Source organism: Oratosquilla oratoria, chromosome 11 (assembly GCF_046742065.1).
Source record: "Oratosquilla oratoria isolate Oo_2021 chromosome 11, ASM4674206v1, whole genome shotgun sequence".
Classification (NCBI taxonomy): Eukaryota; Metazoa; Arthropoda; class Malacostraca; order Stomatopoda; family Squillidae; genus Oratosquilla; species Oratosquilla oratoria.
This window is the reverse complement of record NC_134787.1, coordinates 50,772,544-50,792,831: the sequence shown is the minus strand read 5'-3', so window position 1 is coordinate 50,792,831 and position 20,288 is coordinate 50,772,544. Positions and strand designations below refer to the sequence as shown.

Sequence of the window (20,288 nt, the reverse complement as noted above, 5' to 3'; positions counted from 1 at the left end):
AACAAGTGTAAAAAATATACATACATATACCAATGGGTTTTTTCCCTTACAAGGGAGGTAGCCAAAAACAAATACTGATACTGAAGTTTACTGAACCATCCCCATATACAAAGACCAAGAATGAACACCTGAAAGTGGTGGTCGTGCAAGACGGATGTCAAGAATCATTTCCCTGCCATCCATTTTCAAAATCCTTCAACATGTTCATCTCCTTCTGGAGATGCAGCCCTATAAGGACAATCTGGACCATACCCAAGATCTATCAATTTTGTATTTCATTTACCTTTTCATATAAGAAGAGCCAACAACCACTGACTTTTCCTCTCCTAATATTATAAATAGATGACAAAGAAATATCCCTACACTAAAATAACAGACAACAGTCCAACATTTCTTCCTAGAGAGATCTGTGGGAGAGCCCAGGTACTACGGTCAGCTGTTGTGGGGCTATAGGTCTCATGTAGTGAAACTCGAGGCAACAGCATTATCATTATCGCTAAATCCACCCTTGATGGTTACCATAACCTACCTCAATAAAGTCTGTAATGGCCACATATCAGGAATAGGTGACAAATGTCAGTTGAACAGATGATCTTGATAAGAAGGGGAGTTAGGCACAAAGGCAAGCTGGCTGGTAACCTGGCAGAAGCAGGCAGGTTGTTATACATGCAATCAAGCAATAAGCAAGGTGATGAGCAAAACAAGGAGCCAAGCATGCATCAGGCTAGGTCTGGAAAACAATTAAAAAAAAAAAAAAAAAAAAATATATATATATATATATATATATATATATACAGTATATATATATATATATATATATATATATATATATATATATATATATATATATATATACAGTATATATATAAATCAATAATGATGATGATGATATGGTTGAACATAACAACCTCCCCCTATCGGGAGGCTAGGGTGGTGCTTTTCACAGAGGACTTTGTAATGTGGAATTTAATGAACCATGCCCTTGGTTCAACTTCACCAGTGGCAGGGTTCAACCCGCCATCCCCTCAACCTTCACTGCAAGTAATAATGCCGTAACCCTCTAGACCAACAAGCCTCCATTATTCAATAATACATTAAAACTTCAAAGATTTGGACACCAATAATCTGGATGACATATTTGCTAGTTTTAAACTTCAAAGATTCTCTATTTTATCCCATAACATCAGCATTTCCATGGCTACGTTTTAATTTCTAATTCTTAATCAAAATAAAATTTATTACAATCAGATTACTCGCATTAATGAAAAATTTTCAATCTATCTAGATCATTCAATGTTACCCCTGCACCCTTCAGGTAACTGGTAACTGTACAATAATCATAACAATCATGACAAGAACAATGCCTCATAAATAACAGAATGAAAGGCTCAACTCAGAAATTGTTAGTATCATTATAAAACTCCTAATAACCATGAATGAAAAAAATACCCTTCAGTGAAATTAAATGGCCAAACCACTTGAAAAGAACCCTAAAATTCTAGGCCTCACATCTGATACTCGTACATCCAGATTTCTCAAGATCTAGACAGGGCTACATGCCAATCACTTTATATATTCAATGTTTTACTGTAGTGAATTCCATAGGACCCACAATGGGTAACTATAGTAGGTGGTTCTAAAGGACACTGTTCCCTTGGTGTACCGCGATTCCTGTGTCTTGGGAGTACAGTAATTTCTTTCCTACAGTACTCGTCAAAGGTGTGCAGCGACTTATTTGAGACACTGCATATGTACGATGAAAAATAATGATGGTTTTGTAGGTGAAAGATCTTAGTAGTATGCCACAAGTCCACAACATGTCACAGCATCCATTAGCTGCCTGAGTCAGCATTTATCTGTTGCATCTTGCTCTGTAACTATACCTTGTTTTCCACACTTATTAGAGGTATTTGTGGTATTACAGTGTTACTATGGTACATATGAAAGTTAGCAAAGAATCCATTGCTCAGATAATTGTTTCGAAGGAAGCAGGCCACCAAGCAAAGGAAGTGCTGCAAATGTATTGATGTGCATAGCTAAGTTGAGTGAGGAAGTATGTTATGAGCATGTTATGAGGAAAACAGTGGTGAGACACCATTACAGAAACCTAACTGTCCTGGGAATACTTTTATCAATTAATCCAATGTTCCAAATCTCTCTAGCAGCAGATTTACAGCTTCCACTGGCAACAGCCACTGGATTGTCCTCAAGTTACTCAAGGAAGAAATATTGTGTTGAGGTCTGGGTATGATTAATGTGGGGCAGTGTAGGTTGTGTTTAGTGTCTTCTGTGTAATGGTTACATCTGGAGCAGCTTGTTTCTATCGCCAAGCTTATTCAGTGCTGGTTTTGTTTTAATACTGGATGGTGACCTAAACATAAATGTACTAAGGTGGTCATTCTCTTTGGAGGAATTTTTCTGTGGAGCTAATTTCTGGAGAGGTATAATGGAATAGGGTGTTTGTTGGTTAGTGTTGAAATGCCTGTTTTAGACATGAGTGTGAATGAATCTTTTTATGAACATGTTGTGTGGTGTAGGTGGGAGGTTGCTGTGGATATTTGAGCATTATATTGCCAAAATATTTTTGTTTTAATAAGCTGATAGTGTTTATATATCATAACAAGATGGGTGAGTAGTGGGTAGGATTAAGGGAACTTTCATAGAATTATATACCAATAATTTTCATTTGATGTTCTATGGGGAGGAGTTTGCTTTCTGTAAGCAGATATGCTATTGGGGTTATTTTGGTGCATCCTATTACCATTTTTAATTATTTATTTTGTACAGTTTGTACTGTGTCTATGTTTTCTTGATTGTTAGGAATTACAATTGAGTAATATTCTTAAGAATTGCTTACAGACTGTGATAAGTGTTTGCTTTTACTGACCACAGCCTGTACTTGGTTTTAATATGTTAATTTTCACAGCCTTCTTCAAGGTCTGTGAATGTTTTTGAACATTCATTGGAGAATAATCCGAGCACTACAGCAAGGATAATGCAGTAATATAACCAAGAAGTGTTTGATGGAACATCCATTTGTACTGTATTTTGCCAAATGCATGAGGTGGGTTACCCTAGGCATAAACCATTCAAGAAACCACTTTTTTTCATGTACTCAGGATCAGAACTGATGACACTAGCTGTCAATGTTGTGGTCAAACGAGGCAACATCTATTGTGATGCGACACTGAAGAAGAGACCAATGATAGGCACCTGTATCTGATGGTACTGTAAGATGTACAGCAAAACTGCCCATTTTCAAAACCCATGAACCCTCATCTCCATCATGAAGGTTCAAGGTCAGCTCATGCAAGCACGCTTGATTCAAATCCATCAGGTTTTTTGGAAAGAAAGAGAAAAAAAAAAAAAAAAAAAAAAAAAAAAATCGGATTTTTTTTTTTTTTTTTAACAGACCTCGTATACTGGAAGGGTGCTAAACTCATGGAATCTTGTCTCTTTCTCTCAAATTATTTTTATCATACCTAGCAGCAGCAGCAGCATCATAACTGGGAGAAAGAGTATGAACAGGAGGAAAAGGCGCCATTGAACAGTAACAGCAGCAGGATTTGTATTTTGTTACCAATAATCAGTCCTTCTATCCCAGGGAACAATATTGTGCCAAAGAGGTGGGTTTATTAAAGTGGTAAAGGAGATTTAAGGAAGGCAGCAGACGCTAAAAGAGATCTGAATTCTTTAAATGAAAAAAAAGTTTCCAATTTAGGAGGGCAAGGAGAACAAAGAAGAAGAGATGAAGGAGGTGGTTGTGGGAGGAGGAGGAGGAAAGGAGATGAGGAGGAGTGTGAGAGGAAGGTGGAGGTACCAATATTTTTTATTAAAGGTGGAATAAATAGTGGAAGCTGTGTGTAATAAAGAGCTTGGGGCTGGTTTAGAAAAGAGGATTCTGCATCTGCACCGTTACTGGTTGGTAGGAGGGGAGGGAGAGTAGTCACTTATTATTAGCCCTCCTTATGTAAAATAATAATAATAATAATAATAATAATAATAATAATAATAATAATAATAATAATAATAATAAAAAAAAAAATTGAGGTAAGATTGGCAAAGCTAATAAACATGACTGACGAGTTAAACACCATATGAGGACGGAGCCTTTATTTGTACGACGTTTCGCTTATTACAGCTTTTTCAAGGCACTAATAAACATATTTTGGGCCTGGCCTTAGGACCCAGTGCCACCCCTAAGCACCTACATACAGAGGCGAAGGTATACATTTGCATGCAGGATTAGCCAAGTAGGATTGAAGGATCATGATGAACAATATATATGACAATTGATGTCAGGCAATCACAAAGATCATATCAGCAAAACTTGGTTTAGCAAACTGAGGAGAGGTAGTGAAAACCCAATATCATATGTGTGAAAATTTGTGTAGTAAACAATTGTAAATGACCAGTCTTTATTGAGCATAAAAAAACAGACACACATGGATCTATTTATATACATTTAAAAGTAATGCTTTATTATATCAATGAACAGGAAATTAGTGAGAAGGTACCTTGGCATTCAGCTTAATAATGAACTAACCTTTGAAGAACATATAGACACACTTTCAGAGCCTGAACACCTGACTCTGGAAATTTTTTGCGCTCTTGAAATTTGAATATTTCTGTCAACTATGGTCATCAAATAAAATCTGCAACAATGAACATATTTAAAGGGTGTTAACTCGTAAGCTGAATACCTGCAGCAGAGCAATACCTGAGGGTGTTTCTCAATGACTTGGATCCTTCCATGCAAACAGTTTCACACACGAGGGACCCAAACTATTTAAGTCCCTACCAAGAAGAATAAGAGATTTGACTAGATGTAGTACTGAGGTCTTCAAGAGAGCTTTGGACAAGTAAGGGTTCCAGATGAGCCATCTATTCTGCATGCACCTGCACCTTAGGCAGCTGATAGCAACAGTATGTAGGTATACCAGCCCAGCTGATTTACCTCAAGTACATGCATACATACATATACCAAAGGCCTTTTTCCCCTTATAAGGGAGGTAGCTAAAAAACAAAGGCATAAAAACCACTCCCACATATTCCATCCCTATCACACTCCACTCCCCTCAACCCTCCCTCTTATCTTTGCACCTCCTGGATGACAGGTCATCCCTGCATCTTGTCCACTGCCCTGGGTCAGAAGCAGTGTCACATGACACAGCGCATCCACAGCAAGGCCACTTCATTAAATCTGTGACCCCCCCCCCCCTCTCCGTCCCCTCATGCAGAAAAGGAGAAGACAGGGAGAAATCCCTTTGGGCTGTGTCAAATTTTTCTCACACACTCCCTCACCCACCCATCCATTTCATCTTATGGATCACATCATCACCCATATACAACCATCCTCCATTCACCCCTATCTTCTGTCCTCTCCCATCCTTCCTCAACAGACATTCCCCTCTTCCCCAAAGCCCCTTTTACCCCATCCATCCATCTCATCCTAGGTTGCCCCCTCATGTTCACTCCTTCCACACCTCTTTTACTTGTCTTTCTTCACTCATTCTTTCCATGTTTCCAAAACATACTAATATTCTTTCATCCACCCTATCTCCCAACTCCCTTTCCACCCCCATTCTCCTCATCACCTCTTCATTTCTCACTCTATCCAGCCTAACCCCTATCATACTTCTCAGACACCTCATCTCAAACACATTCAAACTTCTCTCTTCCTCTCTTATGTTCTATGTTTCTGCCCCATACAGTGCTGTCGGCACAATCACTCCTTCATATAATCTCCTCTTAGCATCCATTCCCAGATGTCTATTTCTCATTACACCTTTTAATCCACCGATGCATTTACTTTCTTCTCTCAATCTATATTCTACTTCCACCTCCATTCCTCCCTTTCCTGCCACATTCGCACCCAAGTATCTAAAACTATCCGTTTCTTCCAGTCTCTCTCTCTTAATACTCACTTGCAGTCTGCTGCCACTTTCACCCCTTGTACATCTCATCACCTCACTTTTACCCACATTTATCTTCAAATTCCTTCTTTCACACACTTTCCCAAACTCTGTCACTAACTTCCTCAATCCCTCCTCTGATCCTGCTACAAGCTCAGTGTCGTCCACAAACAACAGCTGGCTTATCTCCCACTTTTCTCTATTTTCTTTAACCATCTCCAATCCCTGACCCACCACCCTTGCATTTACCTCTTGCACCACCTCATCCATATATAAATTGAACAGCCAGGGTGACATAACACATACCTGATGAAGTCCCACCTTTACCTCAAATCACTCACTCTCTCCATTTCTATTCCTGACACATGCTCTACTACTCTCGTAAAAACTCTTGACAGCTCCTAAAAGCTTTCCTCCTATCCTGTATATCTGTAAAACCTCCCATAGTGCCTTCCTGTCTACCCTGTCATAAGCCTTTTCCAGATCCATAAAAGCCCCAAAAAACATCCTTACCTTTTCCTATGGCTTTCTCACATATCTGTCTTACCAAAGAATTCTGATATACACAACCTCTATCTGTCCTAAACCCACACTGTTCCTCACCACTCACTCTCTCTGTTCCTCTCCTAATCCTCTAAATCAAGACCCTCCTATAAGCCCTCCCAACTACACTTAACAAGTTAATCCCTCTGAAACTACTACATTCACACTTGTCCCCTTTTCCCTTGTAAAGTGGAACTATATAGGCACTCCTCCAACACTCTACCCTCTCTTGAACAATCATTAAATAACCTCACCAGCCAGTCCATCATCACTGTACCTCCTTTTTTCAGACATTCTACATGATATCCATCCAGACCAGGTGCCCTACCTACTCTCATCATCTTAACTGCTTTCACCTCATCCTTCCTTATTTCTCCTCCATTTTCCTCACTCATCATGGTCATTTTCTTAGCACTTCCCATTGCAACTACCTTTCCCTATCCTCCTTCACATTTAGCAACTCCCTAAAATATTTTGACCATCTTCCTCATACTGCCTTCTCTTCCATTATTACCTTTCCATCTGCACCTTTTACCTTTTCTTTCAAAAACATCTTTATATTTAAAAAATTTGTCATACTTTTACCCCATTTCACATCTGCTCTCCTCTTTGCCTCAACAAGTAAGCATCATAAAAAAGAAAACAGGCAGACTTCCAAGTTGGACTTGACAGTGGGTGTCAAAAATAAAGACAAGACAGGACACTACTTGCATCACTGACATTTCACAACCTTCAGGTAATTGATAGCCACTGGATTAACTTACAAGTCATTCAAGAAGAAGATTTTGTGTTGCTATCTAGGAAAGACAAGAGTGAGGCAGTGTAGCTACAGGTATCTTGCAAGAGACCTGGGGCAATAGACTGATTAATATATATTTATAACCCTATAATTCTGGGAGCCTATTAACAAACAAGATGTCTATTGAAACAAGAAAAAAAATCAAGATTAAATAATTTTTTCCGAATGCCTGGTTAACAATACATAATTCACAAATGTCTCAAAATGAAGAGATAGTGTGATCTACAATGTTACTGTCCTACACTCACTCTAAACTTCTCCACAAAATCTCTTCACCGAGTGACTTGTGTGGTGAACCAATGGTTACGGCTGGATTCCCAAGACAACAGATCTTCTGCAACAGATAGCCAGGTCAACAGACAGATTGAAAATGAAGGGCAAACAGTGTCTGAAAACATGTAGCACAACATTTTCTCTGCAAGATAAATGACAGTTTGAGCAGCAGCCCCGAGTAGTTTTGAATCGGTTTCATATTAACATTCATCAGCTAGGACCACCTTGAACTGTTGCTTTTGTATACCAACATACCAGAGTATTATGATACCTCAGAAGTCTATTCATTATAAATAGCCTAACCCTAACAACATCAAGAATCAAGATGCAAATGTAGCAATACTTTTCTAGTCACTATTTGCTATAAATGATACTGAAAGTAAAAGCCCACAAGGGGTACTGACTGCATAAGAATTATGCAGTTAATATATTAGGAACTTTTGTAACATCCCTACAGAAAAGTCATCCAAGACTTTCATGACAGGAAACTTATCTCCCTTCTTCTTCTAAGAATACTTATCATGTCAATATCTTTTTATTCTTTATATGTCCTTCCTGTCACCCTTCCATCTCCCCTTCACTACCTCTGTAACTCAGTCTCTTCAGCGAGATATTGTCCCCAAGGGTATTAACTGGTTACCAGTAACGTTAGACAGACACTAGTTTATTAATAGCTCTGGTATTTCTAATTGTTTATACTTATGGATAAAAATTTGGGATGACAGTCATAATATAATTTGTTTCTTTTTCAGTGTTCGCTTGAAATCTCTCATTTCATATGACAGTTAGACTCTCATGGAAATGGGTAAACTATAAGGAAATACCACAGTTCTTCATCATCTAAAAAAAAATGTACCGATAATAGGTTTGGTTGGCATAAACAGACCCACTTGTGTTTTCGTACTTACAGGAAGATCGAAGAGGCAGGGGGTTTCTTTGGCAGAGTGTTGTCTTTTTGCATGATAATGTTCCTCTTCAGAGATTATATCAATTTGTGACTCGCGTTTATATACAACAACGGACGACATGTTGTCTACACAGATAAAGTTTTATGTATCAGCTGGCTTCCGTGATATTGCACCAGAATGGCTCAACAACACGTCAACCTCCGTCATTTGGGAAAACATATCGTACCTAGAAATAGTGAATTTTTATCCTAGATTCAGTCGAGGTAACACCTTATTGTTAAGTATGATTAATAACCTCGTTAACGGTATATTTCATTTTATATTTAATTCTGCGTGTTCATTTTATTTACACTTTTCTAGTTCTGGTTTGATTTATTTATTCAAATTGACCGCCGACACTATCATGACGTCACGCAAGATATCGCAAAGCATTCTGGTTCTAGCCCTTCGCAAGCTGGATACATCATGGTGAGTACATACACCGGAGTTTGAAATTTCTTTGATCAAAATAACGTGGATATAGTTTTCATGAAGTTGTGTATGGTATAAATATCGAACCATGTAAGATAACCCATGTCAAATCCAGAATAAAAATGGTAAGAAACTCACCATTTGTACAAAATTGAGGGCATTTTACTTTCAAAGGCTGGTATCACATGGCCGCTGCAATGTTTACGTACACAATGATTTCTGTTGCTTTGATTTACCATCTTGTGTTCAGTCGTATCATATGAGGTATAATTATGTTTGAGATCATCAGTTCATAAATGTGGTATAATTTTTGTCTTGTGTATTTTTAGTGAATTTCTCTTTAGTCACTAGTGTAGAAGCTGAAGACGAGCAGTTGATAATTTTATTTCCATATAAATGATTTCAATATCGGAGTAATAGCATTTGTTTAGAGTACGGGGATATTACACAGGACGAGTATAGAAAATAATGATGCATTTGTCTGGCTGCAGGTTGGTTTCGGGTGTATAGGTCTTGGGGTTAGTCTGTTTTTAATAGCTCTTACAGTATCGGTATGCTATACAATACATGGAACTTTAGTACCAAAGTACTTGCCCAGGTTCATTGTATAGAAGGCCTTTTAATTGCTAGTGATTCCCCCATGTTAATGTTTGCTATCATTTGCAACATGTACATAGTGGCAGCTATGGAAGGAAAAGATAATTGTGTAAAATTTCAGAATTACATAAACACGTACATTTAACAAAGTTTACATTGTCCAATTTCTAATGTAAAAATTTAATGCAGTGTTTCTCAACCATTTTACTCTTGTGTAACCTTTAAAATAAATTGCATGTCGCAAGGGACCTGTGCGCCGAAAAAAAGTGTACTATATATAATTTTATTTTCATCGTAATAGGTTAAATAGGATGTACAATTTATAGTTTCACCCAACCATAGAATTTGATATGTGGCTTATGTGTTTCTGGTGAGAAATGTTATGATATGAACGATGGTGACGTAATTAAGTATTGAAGTTTTGCACGTATGCATACATCTCCCCAACGCATAAGTGTGGGAAATCGGGGTTTTTGGGTGGGGAACACTAATAAATGGATTAATGCGCATTGCAAAACGGGTATAAAATTAACAAAAACACTTAAAAAGAAAAAAAAATCGTATTTTAGGGCCGGAGTCCCCCCTAACAAGAGCGACCATGTTCGTTTTTCCCAACAATTCGAAAAATGTCTCGCTAGATCAGCTACATTTAGCGAAGTCCACTCCAGCCGCACAAGACTTCCTAACCGTAAACTATTGTTACCTCCGTTTGGTTAGGTTAGGTTAGTTTACTGTTACCAACTCTTATGCGAGCAGCTTCCCTAAATCTAGCGGTTATAGTCACAAATACTTACAATCGTCAGTAAACAAACATGGCGCTGTGCACGGTACCCACCGAAATGGGATATTTTTGTTTTTTTGTGTTTCTTTAGTCTTCATTTTATACCTGTTTGCAACGAGCATTACTCCATTTATTAGTCTTCCCCACCCAAAAACCCCGATTTCCCACACGTGCCCTCACATCGTTCGGGAGATGTATGCATAAGTGCACAACTTAATTACTTCAAAAGTACGCATTTGCGTTGGAAATGATGTACATCATTCATATTACAACATTTCTCACCAGACACACATAAGCCACATATCAAATTCTATGTTTGGGTGAAACTATAAAATATTACATTATTACAACCAAGAATATGTCGTGCGTGTTTAATTTTATTATGTACATGAAATTAGATATAAAATCAAAAGTGTATTAGCTTATCCCACTTGTTCTTGTACCCTGGTTGAGAAATGCTGATCTAGTGTAACATCACCATTCCATGGATAAAATAGGAAGCCAGTAAACACGTCCCCATTCTGTAACATACTTGTCTTCACAATGAAAATAATTGATAAACCATACCTAATCTGTAATTAAGGAGACTTCAACTCCCCAAAACGTGAAAAGAAGAAATATTCGTGGCCCATTGGAAGCCAAAGACCAGTGAGGATTGGGTAGGAAGGATCGCAATATGATGGCTGCAATCGATGGCAACACAGGACATGTGACACTGGGATCAGTCATCCAGTTTATAGAAAAGCCGTGGTAGAGGGAACCGACATAGTGGACGTGCCTCTCATGCAAGCTAGTAGTCACTGCACCTGTAGCTGAGAGTACTTGACTCAGCACAGAATCCATGGACATATCCCAGCCTAACAAAGAGGAACAGCAAGCCATGGACGAATCTTTTGCCCAGCAGAGAAGAAATAGCAATGCATCCAGAAACCCAACCCTCCCCAGTTTTGATGTACCTGCATTTGTCAAAGAATCATCCATTGAAGATGAAGTCTAACGACTATGATGACTTACAGACAGTAACGTCATATGAGATCATCTCAGATGGATCAAACAAAAGAAAGACAAGTTAGCGGATACCAACGGGTATATGTACACAATGAAGACACTGCGAGCCAATGGCAACAAAACGTGGACATGCAGTGTCAGGAGCAGTGTCATACCATCTGGTGCAAAGTGTCAGTTCTGCAGAAAGGCAACATGTTCACAAGAGGTTCCCAGCCCCACATCCACCCAGGAGAACTTGGCACAGGGATAGCAACAAAGATTCAGAGCAAAGTGAAATCCAAGGCCACAGAAACAATATTCACATCCACAGCTGAAATTGTGAATGAGGTACTGTTGCAGGAAGTCAGAGATGTTCCTATGCCTGCCCTGTCGAAACCAGAGAATCTTGCCAGAGCTGCAAACCGATACTGCCAGATACTTCGACTGGATGAACCGACTACCCACAACTTTGAAATTGCCAGCAGTTTCATAAAGGACAGTTTCTTGCAAAAGGATGTTAAAGTTGGGGATAAAAGACACTTGATATTTGCATCGGACATGATGGTTAAGTTGCTGTCAAACGCAAGACATGGTACTTGGATGGCACAGTTAAACTCGTGAAGAAGCCATTTGTGCAGATATTTACAGTTCATGCTTTTGTCTGCAGTGATGTTAACATCAAGCAAGTTCCCCTTGCATTAGTGTTGATGTCTGGAAAGAGGTAGGAGGACTACAAAAAAAGGGTAGATTATTAGTTTCGACCATGGGCGCAATATAGCAATAGATAATTAATTATTAATTTTGTAAATTATAATGTATCAACGTAATATGCAATTTTGTTAGCGGAAATAAAAAACAAAAGGTGCTACAACGTATTTCGTAAATAACGAAGTCGTGTCGGACGAATGGTACGCCATGTTTGTTATGACAGATGTTGACGTCGAAGAAATGAAAGGATGATGAATTCGTCTAAACTAAACTAACCTGACCTGACCTGATCTGTGTTTATTAAATCATTACCTGCAAATTAAATGTTGTCCAGCTCGTCCTCGTCGTTGTCGTGAGAGACGTTGGCGGGCTTTTCAACCACTCTTTCAGCTTGCGGGGTATACAAAGTTCTTGCAGCTTGAAGGAATGCATATATCTCAGCTCCATAACATTCCTTCAAGAAAATGTGCCTGGCGAGGTACTGTCGGAAGTACCGAGGCCGTCAATTGATAGATGACAAGATGGTGTCCCGATCCTATGCTACCGACTTCATTCATTAGTATATTTGCTTGTAGCAAGGTATTTTTTATTTTCATATCCACCCACAAAATTGCATATTATGTTGAAACATTTTAATTTACAAAATTAATAATTAATTTTCTATTGCTATATTGCGCCCTTGGTCTAAACTATAAAAAAAAAAAAAAAAAAAACTTAAGCGAATGTACGGAACTGTACAAGTGGAGAATGTCGTGCTTGACTTCAAGTGCACTGTGTGGGAGGCTATCCCTCTTGTCCTGGATAATGTACATGTTATGGGATATGCCTTTCATTGGACCCAGTGCCTGTAGAGGAAAGTACAGGAACTTGGACTTTCGCCTGCATATCGCAATGACGACCGCACTCACACTGTTGCGACAATTCCTTACCCTTCCCTGCCTGCCTGCGGATCACATTCCCGCAATTTTCGACAGTCTCATGGAAGGCAACCACACCCAACTTGGCTGAATTTGCAGAGTACATTCGGAACATGTGGAACGAAGGCTCATTTTGAACACTGAGAACTTGGTAAGGACCGACAACGATGTCGAAGGATTGCACGGGATGTTGAATTGCCATGCCAATGGGGACAAATCTGTTGTTCTACAAGCTCATTCATCTTCAAGAACAGGCAGATTTGATCGAACTCCAAGTCAGTCTTCTTTCAGAAATCAAACTGAAATGCCGACAACATATGCAGTACAGACAGGCCCAGGGACAGCTTTTTGAACTGTGGGACGACTACATTGCTGGGAACAAGACCGTCAAGGAATTGATCAAAAGATGTTCACACATTATGAACTGACAAAGCACGACATCAAAGAATGGCTGGTTGCGCTCCGCCAAGTTTGGCGTGCTTTAATGTAAAGACACATTAATTTTAAACTTGCATATTTGTTTAGTAATACAGGTAAACGTCGACTTACGATTGTTCGACTTTACGATGACGACGACGACGACGATATGATAATTTAACCCCTTCCATACGGTGCCGCACACGTAGGCGTCATGAGGAGCAAGTGGATTCGCGACGCTGCCATATCGGCGTCTTGATTATATTTATTGTAGTCGCCCCTGTGTTTTTACATTCTCTCAAATGTGCCCTTAATCCCATTCTCTGTGGTTTTCAAAATTCGCGGGTGAAAGAGAGAACGATCGATATAAGCGGTGACTATATTTTATGATGCGAGTATTATTACGTCACGTCGTACGGCTGGCATTGGCTGCTGCCCGCGAGATTTAAGTTCCGTACTGAAAATAAATATTATAGTGTTTGAATATGGTAAAAAGGATAAAAATAATTAAATAAACTACTGTACATGTTTAATAGGCTATATTCAGTATCTCTGGTGGTTAATATACAGGTAGGCTAGGTACAGTGACCACGGAACAGAGTGGGGATCGACTTACGATGAGATCGTCTTACGATGGCTCTATCGAAACCTAATGCCATCGTAAGTCGACGTTTACCTGTATGTGTGAAAGTATTTGTAAAAATTAAAAATCAAAGCGTATGGCTGATAACTTGTATATAATCAACGTTTGTACATTTCCAAATGACTTTGCATCACGTCACCACATTAGTTTTTTAGACACAATCATCTGTTTAAGTTGTAATCTTTCTTATTAATTTTGTGTGGCATATCGATTTCGTATTGACGGGCATTTTGACCTGAGGAAGTTTTGACCGGTAAGCATAAAATAGGACTGAAATGCAAAAACAAAAGTGATAAATATGTTTGCATGATACTGGAATAATATCCAAATTGGTGTTACTAAAAATTATTCTTAATTAAAGTACAGTATAATGTAAATTGGTGCAACAAAAGGGGACACAGAATTTTGGAATTGTGACCAGACCTCAAGTCATCTGCCCATATTGCCAGGGTTGTAAGTCTGATAGCCAACTTTGCAGAATGATAATCAAGAGAAACATAGGGGAGAGATATTGATAACTCAGAATTGTTGCAGGTATGGAGAGGTGTCCTACAGGGCAGTGTATTGGGCTTGAAGTTGTTCTTAGTCTTCATAAATGACAAGCTAGATATTAATTCAAATGAAAAATTTGCTGATGATGCAAAAATGTAAGCACAACAAGATTAATATATTGAAGGAAATGAGCTAAAAGTGGCTACTCTAGTACAATGAAAGGAAATGTATGGTTATGCATAGTGGAAGAAACAACCTAGGCTGCAAGTACTATTTGGGACTGAGTACAGGAGGCAATACAAGGAAGATCTCCAAGTCAGTGTTGCTAGTCTAGTAGTGACCACCAGCCCAAGAAATTATCTTAACCCTTGTCAAAAAACTATCAAAGTTGTCGAACATGTGCAAGATCTAGGTATAACTCTGTAAGCCAGTTGTGATATCAATGAGCATATCACAAATCTAGTGAAAAAATGTTACCAGCTTTCTGGCTGGATACGAACATTCAAAACTCGAAATAAGTTCTTAATGTTAACTCTGTCAAGGTCACTTGTGTTACCAAGACTGGACTGTTCACAGTTGTGGAGCCCATACACAGCAAAAGGAATTGATCCACTGGAGAAAATCCAAAGACGGTTTACCAAAAATATAGGTTTAAAGGGTTATAGTTATCCGGAGAGATTGAAGGTGTTGAATCTCTACTCATTAAGAAAGAAGGCGGGATAGATATACCATAATATATTTCTGGAAAATATTGGAGAATAAAGTCCCAAATCTCTCAAATCCAATAGAGGTAACAGTCTGAACGTAGAGGTCGGTGCTGTGTTGTAGATCCTGCGCCACATGGAAAAGCTGGAACTATACAGTATAATGGTTTCAGGTAGTCTGTTAGGCCGTTTAACTACACGCCTAGAGATATACAAGATAAAACAGATTGCTCAGTGGACTCTTTCAAACATCAACTTGATATGTTTGTGACTAAATTAGGTGTCCAAGGTTGCCCAAATGGACAAAATTCCCTTGTGAAGGCTGCAGAAGCTTGGAGGCGGACACTACATTTTGGCCTGGTGGAGTAAGGCTATATACCAAACACCATCAAAACCACAGGCCTTCGGGACATGCAGCAAAGGCAAAATCAATGCTGGGGCAAGTGTGTGGGGGGGGGAGACATGTTTTGATGCAGATATGCTGATGTACCTATAGAAGTCAATGGCTGTCTTGAGTATTGTGTTCAAGCATGGTCTCCATATATGAGAGGTGACATGAAGAAGCTGGAACAGCTACAGAGAAGGGCCAGCAAACTTGCCATGGAGTTGAAATATTGTCCATATTAGGAACGACTAGTTAGACAAGGACTTGCCACACTTGAAGAATGAAGGATCCAAGGAGAAATTATCAAAACGTTTAAAATCCCGAAAGGAAGAGGGGTGAAGAATACCCATAGCTGGCTTCCAGAGACTGCCACCTATAAACAAAAAGACCATGGCCTCAAATTAACCTCTTCCATGTGATACTTACGTAAGCATCATGAGGTGTGAGTGGGTAGACAAGGATGACTGTGTTGCCATCCTGATTATATTTATTTTGTAGTTGTAGCTGAGTGACCCCTGAGTTCTGTGAACTGGCTTGATCACATATACTGTGTTTATCATAACTCAGAAAGGGAATGAGTAAGTCAGCAGTGACTACATTTTGTGAATTTGTTGCATCATCCAATCATCATACATCAGGCATCTGATGCTGTGCACGAGAATTTGACTTGTATTGAAGAGGTTAATGAAACCATGTCACATGACAGAGAAACCATTTCTATAGTTCAAGGGTGGATAGTGAATATGGAACAATCAACTAGTTTGCATCTGCAGATCTTTGTTGATATCACACTAGTTTGATATTCTTGACATTTTCTGTATAGTTGATCCATAGCTTGAGGAAAGCTGTCAGATGTCTCAACAAAACAATTTTATACTCTGTGAATGAAAGACAAGCTGCAATATATTTAGCAGTATGTCATCTCCCAAACATATCCTTTCTGCGAGACCTTAACTGACATCAAACACCCTACCTCATTAATTTGCACAGAAATTGCTATTGGCAGTTGTCAATGCTTTGTTTGAGCATATAAGAATTTTATATTCTTTAGACATTGTGAATTATCCATAATTCAAAGCCACCCATGGTAAAGCCAAAATTTGTCTTTTCCTTGTGTTAGCTTCCCTTGTCAAACATTATGTAATCCATACTGTTCTTGTGTTTGTGGTCATATCAATTGTCAAAATGTACGCATCAACATATGAGTGCTGCAAGGCCCTGCTTTCAATCTGTGATTACTTCCTTAGATTTAGGAAGGAAATAGGCAAGAATTGGTTTACTAATAGGGTGGTCAATAAATGGAATAGGCTTGGTAACCATGTAGTGAGTGCTGAAACTAAAGGTTGTTTTAAGAAAACATTAGACAACTTTATGGATGGGGATGACAGGTGGTAATGGACATGGAACTACCTAGTGTATGCCTTATGGTCTCTTGCAGTCTCCTTTATTCTTATGTTCTTGTGTTGTCCTGAAATAATTACCATTGGTGCAATGTCCAGTTATCTATTTTGTGAACACACAATTGAATGTGGCTTATCTTTATTTCAGACCAAGGGTACTAGCAGCTTTGGAAAGCGCCACAATAAGACGCACACATTGTGCCGTCGATGTGGGCGCAGTGCATACCACATTCAGAAGAAAAAATGCGCGCAGTGTGGCTACCCAAGCAAAAAGATGCGTCATTGTGAGTATTGTACACGAGTGTTAAGATTTATTTCTCTCTGTGTTTATCCCCACTGTATTGACTATAAGTACAGTTTATACATGTCATTTGTTGCATTGGGAGCTGTGTTTGCACAAATGGGTTTTTGCATGAGTGAAGAAAGATTAGTAAAAGTGATGTGGGAGGCAGAGGTGGGTGGTGTGCATTTGAGGGGATGACCAAGGATGAGATTGGATTGGGTGAAAGGAGCTGTTGGGAAAGGGAAGGGTGTGGGCAGGGGTTCATGGAGAATGGGTGTGTGTGGATAATATTTTGATGCAGCCTAAAAGGATTGTCTCCGTCTTCACACATTTCTATGTCCGTTGAGCAAGGAAGGAGAGGGTAGGGAATGGGGGAAAGAGTGGTTGTGTAAGAATATTTTGATGCAGCCCATTAGAGACTTCTCCCAGTCTTTAATTTCCATGTGAGGGATGGAGATGGGGGGGGGGTCTTGTCATTAGATTAACCCTTTTGGTATGATGATGCCTATGTAGGCCTCGTAAGGAGTGAGTGGGTATATGAGGATGCCAGTGTCAGTATCTTGATCATATTTATTTTGTAGTTGCAACTTGGTGACCCCCATATTCTGAACTGGCCTGATCATATTATCATTGATTAACATTCAAAGTGAAAAAGAAGTAATACAACTGTAACTTTATATTTCCTAATGTAAATAATGTGATGCATTCTCATACATCAGGCAGAATGCTGCCTGCAAGAATTTGACTAATAATTGAAAAAGTTAAAGCCTTGCTATGGATGTGCTGTTTCTTGCTGCATTTCTTCTGACCCAGGCTGTGGGCAGAAGACGGGGGTGACCCTGCATCTGCAAGGAGTTAAGATGAGAGAAATAAAGGTGGAATGGGTGGGAGTGAGTACATGACTGACATGGCTACCTCCATTGTAAGGGGGGTGATGCCATTCCCCAGGCATTCTGGCGGAGCAGCCCGGTCTCCCTGATGAATTCCATGGCTGGAATAGGGTTTTCCCATAATAAAGTGTATGTGGTGTTGTTGACGTGCATAATTGTGAACAATGCAGTCTTAACGTGTTGAATAGTATGGGGTGAAGTGTTACATTTTTGACATGTGCATGATGGCATTTATCCATCTGTCTCTGGTACTTAAGAAGGGCTGGATGGTGGCAGCACTGTAGCCTGGCTAGACTGACTGCCCACTTTGGGAGGTGGGGGGGATTCTGAGGGATGGATGTCGGGATGTTGGAGTAGTGAGATGAGTATGGATATGCTTTTCGAGGAACAAAAGGGAGTTTGTGTGTGTGTGTGTGTATATATATATATATATATATATATATATATATATCAACACACACACACACACACACACACACCCAGCATTAGATGTAGCCACCACAAATGCAACCCACTCACTACACAAGGCAGAACATCTGCACATGCCAAGAAATGTCAAAATGCCTTAACCCCTTCACTACGGGCCAAAATCTCACAGGCAGCATTAGCTGCCAGACGTGCAATGTTGCGTCATAATACTCGCATTATAAAAAAAAATAAAGTTACCGCTGTATTGCTTGTTCTCTTTCACACGTTAATTTTGATAACTATAGAAAATATGATGAAGCCAGTTTACAGAGTATGGGGGTCACGCAGGTACAACTACAATATATGTAATCAAGACGCCGACATCGGCATCCTTGCGTCCCCGCTTGCTCCTCATGATGCCTACGTAGGCATCATCGTATTGAAGGGGTTAATACCTATATCACTAAAACTCTTCTTCCTCCACAATCACCAGACACCAGCCCCCAAAAGCATATCCATAATCGTATCACTCACTGCTCTATCAACAGACTGAAAGACGACACACTAATTCATGCTAGACCCTGGCATCCATCCTTCTGACCCCCCAAGAGGGGTCAGCCTGGCCAGGCTGAAGTACAACCACCATCCAACCCTTCTAAGGTTTCAGGGGGGGGTGCCTCAGTTTAATCACAACATAGGTACCACTCATCCTCTAAGGATTGTTTCCAGGCTCTATTGAGGGTGGGGACATGCATGACAAATGTATGGGGCAATAACCCAGAACAGGTTTGGATAGCCAGTGAGCTTGTCTGTCCTTTGGACCAAGGGAGGCACAATTTGTGTAAACTTAGTACTACTATGTTCTGTCTGTAATCAAACCCTACCCTACCAGTTTCCTCCCAGCAAAGATGGTGTGTTACAGCAACCTAGAGAAGAGCTGATGATCCACTGTATGGTAATTAGTAATTGAGAAAACAAAGTACAAACTTAAAATTGTGGGAGAATGAGAAGTTACAGTTGAAAGTATATAGGGAATGGACTTTGAACTGGGTTAGATATAATAGCTCCAGATGGTGGGGTGTTGATTGGTTTTAGATGGATAGCAGGGAAATGATTCTGTAACATCTGTTTTCCTTAAACATCACATTTAAGCACTCTTCATTAGGTCCAAGATAACCTAAATTTTATGGTCTGATATTTTTTCATTAATTACAGATAACTGGTCTATCAAGGGCATCCGCAGGAAGACCACTGGCACTGGACGTATGCGCCACCTTAAAGTTGTTCGCAGAAGGTTCAGGTAAGGGATGCTTCATTTTCTAAAACCATAACCTACCTACCCCCCCCCCCTCTCTCTCTCTCTCTCTCTCTCTCTCTCTCTCTCTCTCTCTCTCTCTCTCTCTCTCTCTCTCTCTCATTTCTCTCTCTCATTTCTCTCTCATTTCTCTCTCATTTCTCTCTCATTTGTCCCCAGTAGCTGGTCTCCAATTAATTTGTCACACTTCTACCCTACTCTACCTCTCCCTCCCCTTAATTGCATGGCCAAATGCCCTAACTGTGGTGCAAACTTATTGCTGCATATTCATTAGTTCACCTTTGTAGGAACTGGTTAAATCTGATTGGTCGTGAGTATGGTGTATATATCCCTGGTTGCTGAATGTGCAGTAATGGGTGAATTTCTTTTTCAGGAATGGTTTCCGTGAGGGCACCACTGCTAAGCCCAAGAAGACTACCACGCAGTAGATTCATAATAAACAATGATGTGTA

The 20,288-nt window shown here is 39.5% G+C and overlaps 2 protein-coding genes across 5 annotated transcripts in view; one reads left to right on the top strand and one right to left on the bottom strand.

The window, feature by feature from the left end:
- Positions 1 to 8,641, bottom strand: part of LOC143029819 (uncharacterized) — a 23,394-nt gene extending 14,753 nt beyond the window's left edge. Inside the window, exons 1-2 of one of the 3 annotated variants that reach the window (XM_076192868.1) lie at positions 8,439 to 8,578; positions 530 to 730 (exon numbers count right to left, since the gene is read on the bottom strand). Coding sequence is in view for 1 of the 3 variants with exons in the window: in XM_076192867.1 (XP_076048982.1) it covers positions 8,439 to 8,558 (120 nt within the window). In the remaining 2 variants the exon portion in view is untranslated. Of the gene's footprint in view, positions 1 to 529; positions 731 to 8,438 lie in introns of all 3 variants that reach the window. The other 2 variants (XM_076192869.1, XM_076192867.1) reach the window with 2 other exon arrangements.
- Positions 8,542 to 20,288, top strand: RpL37a (ribosomal protein L37a). Of its 2 annotated transcripts, XM_076192870.1 has the most exons (5): positions 8,542 to 8,701; positions 8,857 to 8,906; positions 17,089 to 17,224; positions 19,737 to 19,821; positions 20,210 to 20,288. In XM_076192870.1, the coding sequence occupies exons 1-5, from the start codon at positions 8,557 to 8,559 to the stop codon at positions 20,262 to 20,264; spliced, it is 471 nt and encodes a 156-aa protein (XP_076048985.1). In that variant the 5' UTR covers positions 8,542 to 8,556; the 3' UTR covers positions 20,265 to 20,288. The 2 variants fall into 2 exon arrangements, with proteins under 2 accessions (XP_076048985.1, XP_076048986.1); XM_076192871.1 differs by lacking the exons at positions 8,542 to 8,701; positions 8,857 to 8,906 and adding an exon at positions 9,013 to 9,034.